At 54.1% G+C, this 19,823-nt stretch overlaps 1 protein-coding gene across 5 annotated transcripts in view; it reads right to left on the bottom strand.

The window, feature by feature from the left end:
* DTX1 (deltex E3 ubiquitin ligase 1) overlaps nucleotides 1-18,655 on the bottom strand; it is a 124,075-nt gene extending 105,420 nt beyond the window's left edge. Inside the window, exons 1-3 of one of the 5 annotated variants that reach the window (XM_048822255.2) lie at nucleotides 18,265-18,655; nucleotides 16,770-16,929; nucleotides 15,571-15,853 (exon numbers count right to left, since the gene is read on the bottom strand). In XM_048822255.2, coding sequence (XP_048678212.2) covers nucleotides 15,571-15,829 — 259 coding nt within the window. In that variant the 5' untranslated portion in view covers nucleotides 15,830-15,853; nucleotides 16,770-16,929; nucleotides 18,265-18,655. Of the gene's footprint in view, nucleotides 1-12,721; nucleotides 13,412-15,570; nucleotides 16,930-17,525; nucleotides 17,619-18,264 lie in introns of those variants that run through there. The other 4 variants (XM_048822252.2, XM_075120163.1, XM_048822253.2 and 1 more) reach the window with 4 other exon arrangements.
* Nucleotides 18,656-19,823: the final 1,168 nt, after the last annotated feature.

Genomic DNA, 19,823 nt, shown 5'->3' with positions numbered 1-19,823 from the left:
TAATCAAAGAAAGGATCGCTACTTTCATTTCCCAGATGGAGAGCTGATGGGCAGAGAGATTAAGTGACTTTCCCAAGGGATCTGCGGCAAAGCCAGAAACCAAATCCAGATCCAGAGCTAGCCCCAGGACCACACTTCTTCACTCTGGATCCTTCACACATTGAATTTCCATCCCCATGGTACTTTTCCAGTTGGTCTTGTTCCCAATTGGAAGAAAGTAAAAACTGCCCAATTTCTCTCAGAACGGGACATTTCTGAAAAATCCCAGGCTGCAAAGCTGGTCACCAGTGGCCCAGCCATCGCCATGGCTGGCTTGCTGGGAAGAGACCCAGCCTGCCAGGGAGCCAGCCACCCTCAGCCCGGGGAACTGAGAAGGCAGGCAGCCTGCCCACCTGCCAGGCATGCACGGAGCTGGCTAGCTCATGGAGCCCGTGATCCTTAGGAGCTGGGTGGTTTGGACAGCCTAGGGAGTTCCCACAGAAAATTTCAGTTCTGTCAAATGATCCGCCAGGAAATCTTCAATCAGCTCTGTGCCTTGCTGATGCCAGGCAGTTTTCGCCATCTGTTTGAATCTATGTCTACTGGCAGTACCGAGTATTGTTCTATCATTACCATAGTTGGGGTTGGTCCTGCCTTGAGCAGGGGGTTGGACTAGGTGACCTCCTGAGGTCCCTTCCAACCATGATCTTCTATGATTCTATGATTGCTTGATGTGTTGTGAGAGAGCTCGAAGCATTGGGTGGGCACCTGCAAGTAGTACTTTATAAAGCCAAACCATTCAGGCAGTACCTATGATCTATCTATCTTTGCTGTTGATACACGTATCTGTATGTGTATCTGTCTAAGGTGTAAGGCACCATGTCTGTAGATGTCAGATAGATCTTTTCATAAATGGGTCAGTCCAAAGCACATTGATGGGCGTCAAATTGGGCTAATACAGAGCTGTGCTGTCTGGGAGGAGCAGGGGTGAAGGATTTGGGGGTGATTGGCTCTGGGGAGGTAATTCTCTGCAGTGGTCTTACAACATATGGGTATATAACACAGGAATTGCCATACTGGATCAGTCCAGGGGTCCACATAGGCCAGGACCCTGTCTCAGCCTGACAAGCACCAGCTGCTTCAGAGGAAAGGTACAAGGAACCCCCTACTGGACAATTATGGAATAACCCTTCTCAGAGGGAAAGTTTCTTCCTGACCCCATCTGTTTGTGGTTGGCTCATGCCCTGAAGCATGAGAGTTTGTATCCTTTCTAACAACAAAAAGTTTTACCCCCCTCTCATGTAACTGGAGATGTCCTCATTAGCCATAGAAATATCCAATCCTTTTCTGAATACTACTAAGCTCTTGGCCTCAACAGCCTCCTGCGGCAATGAATTCTCCAGGTCAGTTAAATGTTGTGTAACATGTATTTCTAGGTATTAGCTGTAAACTGGAGTTCTTGTGTATCAGTTAGGTTATAATCCTATAGAGGCTCAGAGTAAATGAATGGATGTTTTATTTCTGTTAAGAATATTCGTTCTTGTTGTGGTTTTGATCCTTGTGCAGAGGCCAGTATCTGGACAGGCTCTGCAATAGATGTATTGTGATACAGCAGGGCCAGAGGGCAGCAGGAGAGTAATAGACGGGAGGGATATGAACCCAGCATCACCAGAGCCTTAGTCCCTGTGGACTAAGGAGAGGTTACTACAGGTTAATTAGAGCACATGGAGCCAATTAAGCCCCCACCCCAATAAAAACCCCTGCTTTGGTCACACAGGAGGAGGGAAGGAATGCTGAGTGTAATTTGGAGGCGTACTGGTCTTGACCAGAGAATCAGGAGTACTAAGGGAAGGGAGAGCCTGCCCAAGCAGGGCAGAGGGATTCCCCCAGTCCAGAGGATGGAGAGAAACCCTGTCCAAGGGGAAAGAGGGTAAGAAGCCTATGAAGCTGAAGGAACTAGGACTGGAGTAGGGGGCAGACCTGGGCCCCTTCCCTGCTCCCTTTCTCTCCCCCTCCAGGGCACTAGTGGAGCCCAAGAATAGGGGCAGGGACGGCACCCTGACCCACTGCACCAAGGAAAAACATGGGACCCACCACAATAACATTGGCCATTTGCCACACATGGTGTGAGAAGTGGGATTTACCATGTTGTGGACTTAATCCAGGGTGCGCCAATCCCCCAACCTCATCCCCAAGATGGACGGCATAGTCAAGGCACTGGTGCAAGCCACAGCAGCCCAACAGGAGGCTACCTGGGTCCAGGCAGCCGCCCAACAGGAGGCAGGACAGCTGCAGCAGGAGACCAATTGCCTGCTGATGAGCCAGGCTGCCCAGGACCGTGCCCTGTTGCAGGAAGTGGTGAACCAGGAGAAGGTCCTCCCAGAGCTGAGCCACGGCCACGACGGGACGTGGACCATATGGGCCAGCAACTCTCTGCAGAAAGTGATGAGGGAGGATGATGTGGAGGCATACCTCCTGGCCTTCAAGAGGGCAGCCCTGTGGGAGGCCTGGCCCCAAGATCAGTGGTCTGGCATCCTCGCCCCATTCCTGTGTGGGGAGGCCCAGAAGGCCTCCTACGATCTGGCTGCAGAGGCTGTGGCAGACTATCCCCAGCTGAAAGCAGAGATCCTGGACAGATCCCAGACAGATCCTAACCTAGTGAGGAGGGCTTTAAACTAGGTTCACGGGGGGAAGGAGACCAAAGCCCTGAGGTAAGTGGGGACATGGGATATTGGGAGGAAGCACGAGCAGGAGAGCTCAAGATGGGAGGACTCCTGCCTCATGCTGAGAAAGCAGGACAAACAGCGAGTTATCTCAAGTGCCTATACACAAATGCAAGAAGCCTGGGAAACAAGCAGGGAGAACTGGAAGCCCTGGCACAGTCAAGGAATTACGATGTGATTGGAATAATAGAGACTTGGTGGGATAACTCACATGACTGGAGTACTGTCATGGATGGATATAAGCTATTCAGGAAGGACAGGCAGGGCAGAAAAGGTGGGGGAGTTGCACTGTATGTAAGGGAGCAGTATGACTGCTCAGAGCTCCGGTACGAAACTGCAGAAAAACCTGAGAGTCTCTGGATTAAGTTTAGAAGCATGAGAAACAAGGATGATGTCGTGTTGGGAGCCTGCTATAGACCACCGGACCAGGGGGATGAGGTGGACGAGGCTTTCTTCCGGCAACTAAAGGAAGTTCCTAATCACAGGCCCTGGTTCTCATGGGGGACTTCAATCACCCTGATATCTGCTGGGAGAGCAATACAGCGGTGCACAGACAATCCAGGAAGTTTTTGGAAAGTGTAGGGGACAATTTCCTGGTGCAAGTGCTGGAGGAACCAACGAGGGGCAGAGCTCTTCTTGACCTGCTGCTCACAAACCGGGAAGAATTAGTAGGGGAAGCAAAAGTGGATGAGAACCAGGGAGGCAGGGACCATGAGATGGTCGAGTTCAGGATCCTGATACAAGGAAGAAAGGAGAGCAGCAGAATACGGACCCTGGACTTCAGGAAAGCAGACTTCGACTCCCTCAGGGAACTGATGGGCAGGATCCCCTGGGAGAATAACATGAGGGGAAAAGGAGTCCAGGAGAGCTGGCTGTATTTTAAAGAATCCTTATTGCGGTTGCAGGAACAAACCGTCTGATGTGTAGAAAGAATAGTAAATATGGCAGGCGACCAGCTTGGCTTAACAGTGAAATCCTTGCCGATCTTAAACACAAAAAGAAGCTTACAAGAAGTGGAAGACTGGACAAATGACCGGGGAAGAGCATAAAAATATTGCTCAGGCATGCAGGAGTGAAATCAGTAAGGCCAGATCACACCTGGAGTTGCAGCTAGCAAGAGATGTTAAGAGTAACAAGAAGGGTTTCTTCAGGTATGTTAGGAACAAGAAGAAAGTCAAGGAAAGTGTGGGCCCCTTACTGAATGAGGGAGACAACCTAGTGACAGAGGATGTGGAAAAAGCTAATGTACTCAATGCTTTCTTTGCCTCTGTCTTCACGAACTAGGTCAGCTCCCAGACTACTGCACTGGGCAGCACAGCATGGAGAGGAGGTGACCAGCCCTCTGTGGAGGAAGAAGTGGTTCGGGACTATTTAGAAAAGCTGGACGAACAAGTCCATGGGGTCGGATGCGCTGCATCCGAGAGTGCTAAAGGAGTTGGCGGATGTGATTGCAGAGTCATTGGCCATTATCTTTGAAAACTCATGGCGATCGAGGGAGGTCCCGGACGACTGGAAAAAGGCTAATGTAGTGCCCATCTTTAAAAAAGGGAAGAAGGAGGAGCTGGGGAACTACAGGCCAGTCAGCCTCACCTCAGTCCTAGGAAAAATCATGAAGCAGGTCCTCAAGGAATCCATTTTGAAGCACTTCGAGGAGAGGAAAGTGATCAGGAACAGTCAGCATGGATTCACCAAGGGCAAGTCATGCCTGACTAACCTAATTGCCTTCTATGACGAGATAACTGGCTCCATGGATGAAGGAAAAGCAGTGGACATGTTATTCCTTGACTTTAGCAATGCTTTTGATACAGTCTCCCACAGTATTCTTGCCAGCAAGTTAAAGAAGTATGGGCTGGATGAACGGACTATATGGTGGATAGAAAGCTGGCTAGATTGTCGGGCTCAATGGGTAGTGATCAATGGCTCCATATCTATTTGGCAGCCGGTGTCAAGTGGAGTGCCCCAAGGGTCGGTCCTCGGGCTGGTTTTGTTCAATATCTTTATTAATGATCTGGATGATGGGATGGATTGCACCCTCAGCAACTTTGCGGATGACACTAAACTGGGAGGAGAGGTAGATATGCCGGAGGGTAGGGATAGGATACAGAGGGCCCTAGACAAATTAGATCAGTGGTTCCCAAACTTGTTCAGCTGCTTGTGCGGGGAAAGCCCCTGGCGGGCCGGGCTGGTTTGTTTACCTGCTGTGTCCACAGGTTCGGCCGATCGCGGTTCCCAGTGGCTGCCGTTCGCTGTTCCAAGCCAATGGGAGCTGCTGGACGCGGCAGCCAGTATGTCCCTCAGCCTGTGCCCCATCCAGCAGCTCCCATTGCCTTGGAACAGCGAACGGCAGCCACTGGGAACCGCGGTCGGCCGAACCTGTGGACACGGCAGGTAAACAAACCAGCCCGGCCCGCCAGGGGCTTTCCCTGCACAAGCAGCGGAACAAGTTCGGGAACCACTGAATTAGAGGATTGGGCCAAAATGAATCTGATGAGGTTCTACAAGGACAAGTGCAGAGCCCTGCACTTAGGATGGAAGAATCCAATGCACCGCTACAGACTAGGGATTGAATGGCTCAGCAGCAGTTCTGCAGAAAAGGACCTAGGGTTACAGTGGACGAGAAGCTGGATATGAGTCAACAGTGTGCCCTTGTTGCCAAGAAGGCCAATGGCATTTCATAGAATCATAGAATATCAGGGTTGGAAGGGACCTCAGGAGGTCATCTAGTCCAACCCCCTGCTCAAAGCAGGACCATCCCCAATTAAATCACCCCAGCCTGGGCTTTGTCAAGCCTGACCTTAAAAACTTCTAAGGAAAGAGATTCTACTACCTCCCTAGGGAACGCATTCCAGTGTTTCACCACCCTCCTAGTGAAAGTTTTTCCTAATATCCAACCTAAACCTCCCCCACTGCAACTTGAGACTATTACTCCTTGTCCTGTCATCTTCTACCATTGAGAACAGTCTAGAACCATCCTCTTTGGAACCCCCTTTCAGGTAGTTGAAAGCAGCTATCAAATCCCCCCTCATTCTTCTCTTCTGTAGACTAAACAATCCCAGTTCCCTCAGCCTTTCCTCATAAGTCATGTGTTCCAGACCCCTCATCATTTTTGTTGCCCTTCACTGGACTCTCTCCAATTTTTCCACATCCTTCTTGTAGTGTGGGGCCCAAAACCGGACACAATACTCCAGATGAGGCCTCACCAATGTCGAATAGAGGAGAACGATCACGTCCCTCGATCCTGCTGGCAGTGCCCCTACTTATACATCCCAAAATGCCATTGGCCTTCTTGGCAACAAGGGCACACTGTTGACTCACATCCAGCTTCTCGTCCTCTGTCACCCCTAGGTTCTTTTCCGCAGAACTGCTTCCTAGCCATTCAGTCCCTAGTCTGTAGCGGTGCATTGGATTCTTCCGTCCTCAGTGCAGGACCCTGCACTTATCCTTGTTGAACCTCATCAGATTTCTTTTGGCCCAATCCTCCAATTTGTCTAGGTCCCTCTGTATCCTATCCCTGACCTCCAGTGTATCAACCACTCCTCCCAGTTTAGTATCATCCGCAAATTTGCTGAGAGTGCAATCCACACCATCCTCCAGATCATTTATGAAGATATTGAACAAAACCGGCCCCAGGACCAACCCTTGGGGCACTCCACTTGATACAGGCTGCCATCTAGACATAGAGCCATTGATCACTACCCGTTGAGCCTGACAATCTAGCCAACTTTCTACCCACCTCATAGTGCATTCATCCAGCCCATACTTCTTTAACTTGCTGACAAGAGTACTGTGGGAGACAGTATCAAAAGCTTTGCTAAAGTCAAGAAACAACACATCCACTGCTTTCCCTTCATCCACAGAACCAGTAATCTCATCATAGAAGGCGATTAGATTAGTCAGGCATGACCTTCCCTTGGTGAATCCATGCTGGCTGTTCCTGATCACTTTCCTCTCGTGTAAGTGCTTCAGGATTGATTCCTTGAGAACCTGCTCCATGATTTTTCCGGGGACTGAGGTGAGGCTGACTGGCCTGTAGTTCCCTGGATCTTCCTTCTTCCCTTTTTTAAAGATGGGCGCTACATTAGCCTTTTTCCAGTCGTCCGGGACTTCCCCCGTTCGCCATGAGTTTTCAAAGATAATGACCAATGGCTCTGCAATCACAGCCGCCAACCCCTTTAGCACTCTCGGATGCAACGCATCCGGCCCCATGGACTTGTGCTTGTCCAGCTTTTCTAAATAGTCCCTAACCACTTCTTTCTCCACAGAGGGCTGGCCACCTACTCCCCATGCTGTGTTGCCCAGCGCAGCAGTCTGGGAGCTGACCTTGTTCGTGAAGACAGAGGCAAAAAAAGCATTGAGTACATTAGCTTTTTCCACATTCTCTGGCACTAGGTTGCCTCCCTCATTTAGTAAGGGGCACACACTTTCCTTGGCTTTCTTCTTGTTGCCAACAGACCTGAAGAAACCCTTCTTGTTACTCTTAACATCTCTTGCTAGCTGCAGCTCCAGGTGCAGTTTGGCCCTCCTGATTTCATTCCTACATGCCTGAGCAGCATTTTTATACTCTTCCCTGGTCATTTGTCCAATCTTCCACTTCTTGTAAGCTTCTTTTTTGTGTTTAAGAGCAGCAAGGATTTCACTGTTAAGCCAAGCTGGTCGCCTGCCATATTTACTGTTCTTTCGACACATCGGGATGGTTTGTCCCTGTAACCTCAATAGGGATTCTTTGAAATACAGCCAGCTCCCCTGGACTCCTTTCCCCCTCATGTTATTCCCCCAGGGGATCCTACCCATCAGTTCCCTGAGGGAGTCGAAGTCTGCTTTCCTGAAGTCCAGGGTCCGTATTCTGCTGCTCTCCTTTCTTCCCTGTGTCAGGATCCTGAACTCAACCAACTCATGGTCACTGCCTCCCAGATTCCCATCCACTTTTGCTTCCCCCACTAATTCTACCCGGTTTGTCAGCAGCAGGTCAAGAAAAGCTCCCCCCCTAGTTGGCTCCTCTAGCACTTGCACCAGGAAATTGTCCCCTACGCTTTCCAAAAACTTCCTGGATGTCTGTGCACCACTGTATTGCTCTCCCAGCAGATATCAGGATGATTAAAGTCGCCCATGAGAACCAGGGTGTGCGATCTAGTAGCTTCTGCGAGTTGCCGGAAGAAAGCCTCGTCCACCTCATCCCCCTGGTCCGGTGGTCTATAGCAGACTCCCACCACTACATCACTCCTGTTGCTCACACTTCTAAACTTAATCCAGAGACACTCAGGTTTTTCTGCAGTTTCGTACCGGAGCTCTGTGCAGTCATACTGCTCCCTTACATACAGTGCTACTCCCCCACCTTTTCTGCCCTGCCTGTCCTTCCTGAACAGTTTATAACCATCTATGACAGTACTCCAGTCATGTGAGTTATCCCACCAAGTCTCTGTTATTCCAATCACGTCATAATTCCTTGCCTGCACCAGGACCTCCAGTTCTCCCTGCTTGTTTCCAAGGCTTTGTGCATTTGTATATAGGCACTTGAGATAACCTGCTGATCACCCCTCATTCTCAGTATGAGATAGGAGCCCTCCCCTTACAGACGTTCCTGCCTGCGCTTCCTCCCGGTATCCTGCTTGCCCACTTACCTCAGGGCTTTGGTCTCCTTCCCCCGGTGAACCTAGTTTAAAGCCCTCCTCACTAGGTTAGCCAGCCTGCTCGCAAATTTGGGCTGTATAAGTAGGGGCATTGCCCGCAGATCGAGGGACGTGATCTTTCCCCTCTATTCGATATTGGTGAGGCCTCATCTGGAGTATTGTGTCCAGTTTTGGGCCCCACACTACAAGAAGGATGTAGAAAAATTGGAAAGTGTCCAGCGGAGGGCAACAAAAATGATTAGGGGGCTGGAGCACATGACTGATGAGGTGAGGCTGAGGGAACTGGGATTGTTTAGTCTGCGGAAGAGAAGAATGAGGGGGGATTTGTTAGCTGCTTTTAACTACCTGAAAGGGGGTTCCAAAGAGGATGGATCTAGACTGTTCTCAGTGGTAGCAGATGACAGGACAAGGAGTAATGGTCTCAAGTTGCAGTGGGGGAGCTTTAGGTTGGATATTTGGAAAAACTTTTTCACTAGGAGGGTGGTGAAACACTGGAATGCGTTACCTAGGCAGGTGGTGGAATCTCCTTCCTTGGAGGTTTTTAAGGTCAGGCTTGACAAAGCCCTGGCTGGGATGATTTAGTTGGGGATTGGTCCTGCTTTGATCAGGAGGTTGGACTAGATGACCTCCTGAGGTCCCTTCCAACCCTGATATTCTATGATTCTCTGATTCTCGCCCTTCGAGCTACTCTACGGACACCACCCGTGTGGCATATTAGATATAGTCAAGGAGGACTAGGAAGAACGTCATTGAGCACGTGGCTCAGATGAGAGAGTGAATAGCCCGGGTGGCCCCCATAGTACGAGGGCATTTGGAGAAAGCACAAGAGGTCCAGCAGACCTACTACAACTGCCAGGCAAAAACACGGAGATTTCAGCCAGGAGAACAGGTGCTGATGCTGGTACCGACAACAGAAAGCAAGCTCCTAGCCAGCTGGCATGGGCCATATGAGATAGTGGAAGCCATTGCGGAGGTGGACTACAAGGTAAAGCAACCGTACCACTGAAGGCCAGAGCAGATCTACCACATTCACTTACTGAAGCCCTGGCGCAACCACGAGATGTGCCTGGTCACCCAGGAAGCTCCACCCCAGGCAGATGGCCCACAAGGACAGGTGAGGATATCCCCTGAATTAACCTCAACAGAGGTTATTTATGATCCAGCGGAATCAAGATTTGTTCTCCGTGCAGCCAGGCTGTACAACAATGGTCCAGCACTATATCATCGCCTGTCCCGGAGCAAGGGTAACAATAAAACCATGCTGAATACCGGAGGCCAAAAGGGAAGAAATTAGGACGGAGGTGAGGAGGATGCTGGAACCCAGGGTTATTGAAGAATCCCACCGGCACTGGTTCAGCCCTATCGTCCTAGTTCCCAAGCCTGATGGCACCCTGAGGTTTCGTAATGACTTCCGAAAGTTGAACAAAATATGTCAATTCGATGCCTACCCAATACCACGCATTGATGAGCTAGCTGATCAGTTAGGCAAGGCCTGATACTTGACCACCTTGGATTTGAGCAAAGGCTATTGGCAAATCCCCCTGGCTGAGGATGCCAAGGAGAAGACTGCCTTCTCTTCACCCGATGGCCTGTGTCAATACACCGTTCTCCCTTTCGGACTCCATAGGGCCCCCGCAATGTTCCAACAACTTATGGACAAATTACTACAACCCCACGCCAAGGATGCCGCCACTTATTTAGATGATGTAGTCATCTATAGCCCTGACTGGGAGATGCACCTAGGAAAAGTAGAAGAGGTAACAGACGCCCTTAGACAGGCTGGCCTCATGGCCAACCCTCCCAAGTAGGGCTAGCTGAGGCCAGATACCTCGGGTATGTAGTAGGAAGGGGCTTGGTGAAACCCCAGTGAACAAAGTAGAGGCAATACAGGGTTGGCCCCGACCAGTCAGCAAAAAGCAAGTCAGAGCATTTTTAGGGATAGTGGGGTACTATTGTAGGTTCATCCCTCACTTCGCCATGAGGGCCTGGCCGCTGACGGACCTGATAAAAGCTTGGGGTCCAGAGATAGTAAAGTGGACCGATGCAGCATTCACAGACTTAAGGACGGCCCTCTGCAGTCATCCAGTGCTCGTAGCCCCAGACTTTGAGAAGGAATTCATCCTGCAGACAGATGCCTCGGAGATAGGGCTAGGGTCCATCCTCTCGCAGATGGTTGGGGAGGAGGAGCTACCGATCCTGTACTTCAGCTGGAAATTCCTTCCCAGGGAGCAGGAATGTCTGGCAGTTAAATGGGCCATGGAGACTCTCTGATACTACCTACCAGGGCGGCGGGTCACCCTCATGACAGACCACACGCCACTCCAGCGGATGCACAGAAACAAGGAGAATGCGAGGGTGACTAGATGGTCCCTCCCACTTCAGGAACAGCACAGAGCTGGAAGCCAACACAGCAATGCTACCGGCCTGTCTGGACAGCACTGCTTCTCGTCCCAAATGGCCCAACCCCATGGTGTTGAGCGGGGCAGGTGAGGGGGTGGGGAATATTGTGATGCAGAAGGCCTGAGGGCAGCAGAAGAGTAATAGATGGGAGGTATATAAACCCAGGATCATCAGAGCCTTATTCCCTGTGGACTAAGGAGAGGTTACTGCAGGTTAATTAGAGCACCTGGAGCCAATTAACACCCCCTTCCCCGGTCAGACAGAGGAGGGGAGGGAGAGCTGACTGTAGTCTGGAGGTGTCCTGGTGTTGACCAGGGGAAGGTAGACTCTGCCCAAGCAGGGCAGTGGGACTCCCCCAGCCCAGAGGATTGAGAGAAACCCAGCCCAAGGGCAAAGAGGGTAAGAAGCCTGTGAAGCTGAAGGGGCTGGGACCAGACCTAGGTCCCTTCCCTACTCCCTTTCTCTCCCCGTCCAGGGCACTAGCGGAGCCCAAGAAAAACAAGGAAAAACGCGGGACCCACCACAATAGCATTGTCCATTTGCCACAATATGTAAATAACAACAACAGCTTTGTACGTTGACTTATTGCAGCCGTGCCTGGGAGCCCCAGCCATGGACCAGGACCCCATATGCTAGGCGCTGTACAAAAGCTGGTGCGCTCAAATCTATAGACTAATGGCACCCCACAAGTCTGCCCTGCACAAGCAGTGGGAGGCTAATTGTGGAAAGCGTTGTGTGGGCTCCCTACAATGTTTCCAATGTTAGAAGATATGCAGGAGAGGTTGTTGAAAGTCAGGGCACCGACACAGGACAATCTAACATGCCCCCTAAGAGCCATGTGATGTAAATCAGGCGAACGCCACCTGCCATGCCACCATGTTCTGGGTACATCCAGCTGAAATGCACCTGCTTTGCTGCTGAAAGTTACAGATGCCCCAAGCTTCGAACCCACCCACTCTACTCCCTAATGTTCCAGCTAAAGCCAGGTACAATGCATGCAGCCTGGGAGCACCCGCCAACAGCAAGGTGTCACGGAGTCCCTGGGCGATGCTCTGGAACTGCTCCCCATGAAGCCAGTCAGGACTCTGGGGTAGTCGCCTTTCTGTGAGCAGCCTGTCTTCAGGACACGCAGCTCACACAGCTTCCACCTTCCTGGGTCTGACCTCGGAGCATTCAGCATCCTCTGCCCCTCCGTGCGCTTCCCCCAGCGAGTCCGCTCAGGCGGGGCTCCTGGGGAAGCCAGAGGGTCCTGCACCCCAACTTCGCAGTCAGACGTGACTCTCAGCCAGCCAGTAAAACAGAAGGTTTATTAGACGACAGGAACATGGTCTAAAACAGAGCTTGCAGGTGCAGAGAACGGGACCCCTCAGCTGGGTCCATTCTGGGGGGCAGTGAGCCAGACAACCACGTCTGCACTTCACTCCATGTCCCAGCCAGCCCCAAACTGAAAAACCCCTCCAGCCCCTCCTCCTCTGGGCTTTGTTCCTTTCCCGGGCCAGGAGGTCACCTGATTCCTTTGTTCTCCAACCCTTCAGCTCTCACCTTGCAGGGGGGGAAGGGCCCAGGCCATCAGTTGCCAGGAAACAGGGTGTCGGCCATTCTCTGTGTCCAGACCCCTTCACACACCTGCCCTCTAGGGCTCTGCAATGATCATACACCCTTACTCCACCCCCTAGATACTTAAGAACTGCCTAGGGGAAACTGAGGCACCCCCACACTATTCAGAGGAAACATTAAGAACAGTCCCACTTCGTCACACAAGGTCACCGGCCATTCTGGATCCATCTGTGCCCAAGGTACCCACTGCGCAGCTGGGCACCAGCCATGCTGTCTTGCGTGCCAGGGCCATCCTAGTGGAAAACATCTACAGTGATAGGTAGGTGCAGGTGGAAGGCATCCGCTGTGCTGGCCAGCAGACTGGGCACCTAGGCAGACTGCACCCTCCACACTGACCAGAACACGTAGGGCTGTGTGACGCGGGGCTCTACTCACCGCAGGCAGTGCCTCCTCCTGGCCATTCTGGGAATTAGCTCTGTATGGTCAATGCCCCTTCCTGTAGTTGCACTCCATCTCCTCATCTCTCCTTTGTCTCCAGCCCCTCTCTCGCACCAGGAGCTCTTGGGGACTCAGCCTTCCAGGCTGGTCACTGCATGGGCTCCCCTTCAGGGGTGTCTTTCAAAGTCTCTTCTGTCCACACAGCATCAGGCAGCCCTCACGCCCGCTGCCCTGACCCTGTCACTCCAACAGTGACTCAGGCAGTCTTCCTGTTCACTGCCCCCAAGCAGTACCACTGTGCAGTGACTGGTATGGGAACCCAGGCCTGCCCTCTATGCTGGGTGCCAGTCCAGGGCCGTCATGACCAGCTGAGGTGTGCATCTCCACCACTGTACTGCTCTTACACAGTAGGCTCCCTCCTACTGGGCTGCTTCTCCCCTACCTCAGGGAGGGGGACTGCAGCCTTCCTCCCTGCTGCACTGTTCCTAGCCTCCAGGCTTTGGAGAAGCCATGCCTGTTCCCTCAAAGGGGAGCCGTCTTCTAATAAGCTTCCTCCAGCTTAATTCTGCCCTTTTTGCAGCCTAATTGGCTGATTGGGCCCACACGGCCTAATTCAGCCCTCTCAGGGCCAGCGTGGGGAGGATGCCCCATCATGGGCTGGCAATAGCATGCTGCCCATGCAGCAAGGGAGCAGCAGTGAGAGGAGGGTAGGCGGACTGGAGGAGAGGGGGCTGTGAGGAGTGATCACATCAATACAGCCACCTGCTAGAGACATCTCTAACGCCCAGTCCCCTCCCAGTCAGAGCTCTGCACCGAGCTGCAATGGAACAGCAAACCACACGTCACACAGAAACCACAAAGAGCACAAGCCCAGTGCACAGAGCTCGTGTCCCAACCCTCTGTAACCTCAGCCATGGCACAGAGAGTACAGCGAGCAGGGGACCCTCCCTGCCCCCGCTGAAACAGGGTACCCTGGAGCCAGGGGCCTGCAGGTGTCATTGGCTAAGGAACCTTTTGTGGGAGTCTGGAGACAGGAATCCAGGTGATGCGCACATCTCTGTATTTCACCCCTCCTTCCTGTCCACGCCAGGTATTGCTCCCCATGCCAAACACCACCACAAGCTGTCCTGCAGACAGTCCTTTTCCCCCCAGCCCCAGCCTACCCTAAAAGAGAGCCCAAGCGTCCTAGGAAGGGAGTCCACACAGGCTACCTGCAGGCAGCAGATACCCCAGCTGTGCAGTGGTCCCATCCCCACCCCACTCCGCCACCTCTCCATGGCTTCCCACTCTCAGGACAATTCCTCATTACAGACCCACATTCCCCTCCTGGTTATCCCCATGACGAGCCAGCAGCAGAAGCACGGTACATAGCATGTCCCATCTCCAATGCCCTTTCCAGTGGGTGGGTGTCATCATCCCCATTCTATAGGGCTGGGGGAAACTGAGGCACACAGCAAGGAAGGGACTTGCCCCAGGCCACACAGCAGGCTGGTGTCAGAGCCAGAAACAGCGCCCCGGGTTTTTGCTCCCCTGTCCCAGCCATCTCACCAGCCTCTGGTTCGGGGCAATGTCATCCATGTGGAAGGAACTGATTCCATCTCATTTTAAGCTCCCTGAGCCGATCCTGGGGATCTCCCTCTTTTGGGGTTTTGGCCCACAGCAGGATCTGCATTTTGCTCTCTCCCTTCCAGATATCTGAGCCCCTCTGTACACCCTTCCTTCTAATGCCCTTTCTCACCCCCCTGCAGGCTGGCCTCCCCCCCCCACAGCACTCCCTCTCTCTGAAAACACTGCAAGCACCATGCCACAGTTAGGCCAGCAGGAAACACCAGAGCTCAGAGCAGCCACCTCCCACCACTCCCCATGGTCACTGGGGCCAACCTCCCCCATGCCCAAGTGATGGGAGTGCTGGAGTGACACCTCCCCCCAAACCTCAGTCCCCACATGACAGCCAGGGTGTCTCATGGGACGCAGTGTTTGCGTTCCCAGAATGTAGGGGAGGGGAGAGGAGGGGCGGATGATTGGGGATCGAGAAGGGGGGACACCTCCCAGCAGCCTCGTGGGGAGAAAAGAGGAAATGAGCTCACATGAGACTTTCCTAGGGTGGCAATGAGAATTGTTAAATGCTCAGTGATGATGGTGAGAAGCAGAACCCAGACAGACAGACAGGCAGGCAGGCATGGCAGACAGAGACAGGCAGACAGATACGTACACCAATTGGGTGGCTGGCTGGATGCAATGTACACCAGCCGGACGGACGGACACACAGATATTGTCGGCAATGTTGCTGTAGTTGTTTTGGTCCCAAGATACTAGAGAGACGCGGTGGGTAATATCTAAACAATCTCCCCCCCTCCCCGCCCCCCGCATTTGGCTGTGACGCTCCAAGTTCCTTTCCCAGCCCTGAGGAAGAGCTCCGTGGAGCTCGGAAGCTCGTTTCTCTCCCGACTGGCCTGGGTCCAGTAAAAGAGGTGCTCTCCACCACCTGGCCTCGATAAACACTGGTTGTGGTTAACCCACTTCTCTCTCCATTTGCACAAGTGTGTACATTCCTTTTGGGCCGCTCGGCTGTCTCCAGAGCCACAGCTGAGGCTAGCAGCAAGTGCACTCTGCTCTCCGGGCTGGATGGCGGCAGTGCCATGAGGGATCAGATCAGCCCATGCCCATCTTTACCAGGCAAAGAGGCAGTGCGCATCCTACACCCAACCCAAGCAGAGATTGAGGATCTCGATGAGCCCTGAAGCCCAACCCCACTGGCAGCTCCCTACGTCACCCCAAGACCTTAGCACACCCATGGCCACCCCTCACCCTAGCCACACCCCGCAGACCCGCAGCGCCCTCCCTACCTGTGTCCTGGCGGAACTGGTGCATGGACTGCAGGTCGATAATATACGGAGCCAGCTGGGGATCCACCTGCCCCAGCACCACGCTGCCCCGGGCATCCTCCTTCAACACGTTCTCAATGTGGTGGCAGACGGCCGCTGTGTAGGGCCGCCAGCGCCCATGCTCGTTCAGCCACTCCCACACCACCACGCGGGCCAGATTCTGCGGCGGGAAGCCCAGCCCATTCACCGAGATCAGCACCCCCGAGCTCGGCCGCAACATGGCGCCAGGTCAGCAGGCAGCAGCCTGAGCAGGGCAGACAGATGGAGAAGTCAGCAGGAGGGCATCCTCCCAGGGCCCTTGCCCTCTGGGGGTGGTTCTCCGGGCCTGACTGGCTTGACCTCTGGTTTCAGAGTCCTTCGGAAAGCAGCAGGGATGGGGAACGAGCAGTATCCCTGCAACGTGCTGGTCCCCAGAGGAATGATCCCGCCTGCACGGAGTCTGTCTATTCTCTTAACTGCACATGGAGCCAGGCTGGAGCGAGCATCTTGGCCACACCCGATCCCTGGTGCTCCAAAGACCTGGCGCAGCTGGTGGGAGCAGAAGGAAAATGATCCAGCCCTTGCTGCCCCTCTGTTCACATCCAAATAGGAGACCCCTGGGAAAATGCAGGGTCCCACCCTTGATTTTGTCCTGCGCTCCCCTCTTCCCTGCTCGACTCTGGTTACACTTGGCCCCTGATGCTCTCAGGCTTGTGCCTCCATAGCCCAGCTGCCCTGCTGAAGGCTCTTGACCTCAGCAGCATGAGTAATGAGGCCTCTGCAGAGCCCAGAACAGCCAGCCCAAGCCCAGCGTCTCGTCTCGGGAGTCTCCTGTCTCCAGCCCCTCGGGGAGGCTGTGCAGGGCCACACAACCCATGCCAGGGTGATCAGTCTCCAGCTGCTTCCCCCACACCCTTCCCCACCCCCAATTCCAACAGACTTCCTCACTCAGTCCCAAAAGGCCTCAGGCACCCTGCCCCGCTGGTCGGATGGGATCACAGCTCCCTCCCCATGGGTCACAGCTGGGGCTCACTGCAGGTGACTCCTCTGAAACCTGTCCCTGGGGAGGGCATCTCCCCCAGCCAGAATCACACATTCTGTGCCTGGGGGGGATGGCTCTGGTGTCTTTACTGGGGATGAAGGGAGGAGGGGGTAGGGTGGGGCTGCGTCCTGGGGCTCACAAGCTGCTGCTGCAGAAGGGGAAACCCCCTCCTCTCCTTCTTGCTTCCTGCTGCTCAGTCTCTGTCATGGATGGCTCCACAGCACCTGGCCAAGTCTCATCTCTGTAGCACGGGGAGAAACTGGCCCGTCTGCTGCCGGAGGACAGGTGGGGGATGCAGCCTGAAAGGGGAAAGCATCAATCAGTGAAGGGGCTTTCTGTCTGGGAGAGCAGACTCCCATCCCCCGCCCCCCTCTGTATTTCCACCTCCCAGCCCAGGGACTGACCCCAGGCTCATTCTCCCTGGGCTGTCTCCTTCCTCATCCATCCATCTAGCATATATGCCAGGCTGGCCCCCTATGAGAGCTCAGTGATCCCTCTCTGCTGGCTTGGTGACGACCAGAGCCCCATCTATGTCCATTTCACTCATCAGTGGAGAAATCCCATCGTCCAGAGACCCATGGGGGCCATCCAGCCCGTCCCTCCATGCAGGATCGCTCCTGATGCCTTATGTCCCTTTAAGGTGGAGGTGCAGGGATTGGTGTGATAAAGGAGAGGGATGCCCTTATAGGCGTAAAGAGCACTGCAGGCCCCTCACCCCTTCCTCGCCTGCTGGCAGGCACTGCAGTCCTGGCACGGATTCTGCCGGAGTGTGGTTAATGGGGTCTCCCTCCCCCCGCCATTTAAACAAACACCACAGCCCCTCAGACAGCAAGCGCCTGGCACATCTCCTGGGGTCAAACCTGCCTCCGCCTGCCCCAGCCCAGCTCGAACTGACCGTCTTCACTGCAGGTGCAGCTCCGCAGCCTTGATTCAGCCACTCGCCCCTGCTCCTCCATCTCCCCTGCCTCCCCGGCTTTGTCTGGGCTGCCTTCCCTGCTCGCCTCCCCCCCACAAACGAGGTCACCGGCAAAGGCTGCAGCACGCGTACGCACACACACACACCCTGGGCATGCCAGCAACAGTGATTTGGGGCACGCCGGGCACTTTCCACTCGCAGGGATGTGAGGGGACGCAGCAGCCAATTCGGGTCCCTGGGACGTTTTGACACCGAAGGGATCCCCAGACAAATACCCCACCCCCAAGGATCAAAGCGGCAGGTCCCCAAGACTCATTGCCCCCTGCCCCCCAGCAACAGAAGGGGCAGGGGGGCTACAGGGGCAGCGCATGGCAGCATCTCGCCGGCCCGGCAGCACACGAGTCCCAGGGCTGAGATCTTTACCCGAGAGGGGGCAGGTGGTTCCATTTTCTCCTCCTTTTCGGCATGGCTCTGGGCACAGCTATTAGGGGAGTCAGGAAGGTCCCTTAAACCTGCCCCCCCAAGCAGCCCCCACGAGGTCCCGATGGGACGTTTCCCTGCAGCCTGGGCCCATCTGCCAGCCCAGCTCCCGTCGCCCCCTCCCCAACTCCCTGCTGCAAACCCAGCTCGCTGCCATGGCTGCTCGCTCTCCTGGCACCCCGCGGCGGCTCGCTCCCTCTCCCTCCTCGCCCCCTCTCGGGGATCCCTGTTCACCCACCTGGCTCCGGCTCCGGCTCCGGCTCCGGCTCCGCTCTCCGCGGCGGCCGCCGCCGCTCCGGGGCCGGGCTGGGGGAGGAGGGGACTGGCTGCAGCAGCAAGAGGAGCGAGCGCAAACCCGGGGGCGCCCCGGCGCCCAGCCCTCGCCAAAACAACAAGCCGAGCCGCGGGAAGAGGCTGCGCACAGAGGATCCGGAGCATCCCTAACGCGAGCCCCGCCTGGCCGCCGCGCCGGGGCGAGGCTGGGGGGCGAGAGGCGGCCGACCGCCGTCCAGGACTACCTCCCTCGGGGGCCGGGGAGAAGGAGGGGCAGGGATGGAAAGCGATGGGCGACCTCCCCATAGGGAGCTGGCTGGGGGTCCCTCGGCCATGCGCCCGGGGGCAGAGCGCCCACAGCCTGCCCCGATTTGGGGAGGGAGGCGGGGTGACTTTAAAGCAGCGTTTCCCCTCTGCGGTTTTGGGCTGGCCCAGGGGATCCCTCCTGAATGCATGCCCTTCATCTCAGCACGGCAGGTACCATTGTCCCCATTTTACAGCTGAGGAAACTGAGGCACGGAGTGGGGGGTGAGGACTCGCCCAAAAGACTCAGGGGCAGAGTTGGGAATAAAACTCAGATGTTCTGGCTCCCACTTTCTAATGCTAATTGTTAGTCCACGTTGCCTCCACTGCCCCCGATACCACGGTGGCAATTTAGGTTGGGCAGGGAGCCCAACGCACAAGGTCATATGGATCCAAGGGTCCCCAGACCCCACCAGTATTCTGGAAAGCAGGCCTAGCCCCACTAATATATGAGCCATGGATGCAAACAGAACTTTGCTAATTAGGGGGCCCAGGTTACCTATCCAGCCACCCCAAATTTGAGTGGCATTACAACCTGGCACAGGGGGTTGCAACACCAATCAAATTGGGCCTGGCTGCCCTTCTGTCATGCCATGCCCATCAGGGGGCTTTATGCCCCCCGAGACTCCCAAGTATAGGGGGTGTTGCACCTGGACCTCAGCTGAAAGTTGCCCCCTCCCCATTGAAATCTGAAATGGTGTCCCTGCCTGTACCCCAACTGCCTATCCTTGCTGCCCGCCTGTAGCCACCACATGTGCGTTGGCTAGAATGACAAACAATTGATCTGCTGTTTCCCCTGGATGCCCCTAGGGTGCTGTATGATTACTATGGAGATCCATCTATCTATCTATCCAGGCTTTCATACCATGCTCAGTTCCAAAGTGTACTATAAAAGTTGCCAACTCCAATCCATTCCAAATTCATGAGTCAGACTGCAAAAACCAAAAATGAGATTTAAAAAAATAATGATAAATTTGAGTTTCTTTGTCTTTGTCTTTTAGTTTTGGAGCCTTTGGGCTGCACTGGGGTCACATTTCAAGGTTTTCTCTGAGGCCATGAAGGCTGGAAACTTACTTTAAAAAAAAAATGAGGGCTGAGATTCTCACTTAATCACATGACTCCAGGAGCTGGGGCTTTAAGAAAACGCCAAATATCATGGGACATGTGATAATGTCACAAGAGTTGACCTAAATCATAATAATAACATTCCATAGTTTCCAG

This window comes from Caretta caretta, chromosome 15, assembly GCF_965140235.1.
Source record: "Caretta caretta isolate rCarCar2 chromosome 15, rCarCar1.hap1, whole genome shotgun sequence".
Lineage (NCBI taxonomy): Eukaryota > Metazoa > Chordata > Testudines > Cheloniidae > Caretta > Caretta caretta.
Note: the sequence above shows the minus strand (reverse complement) of the source record. Positions and strands in the feature narration are given on the sequence as shown.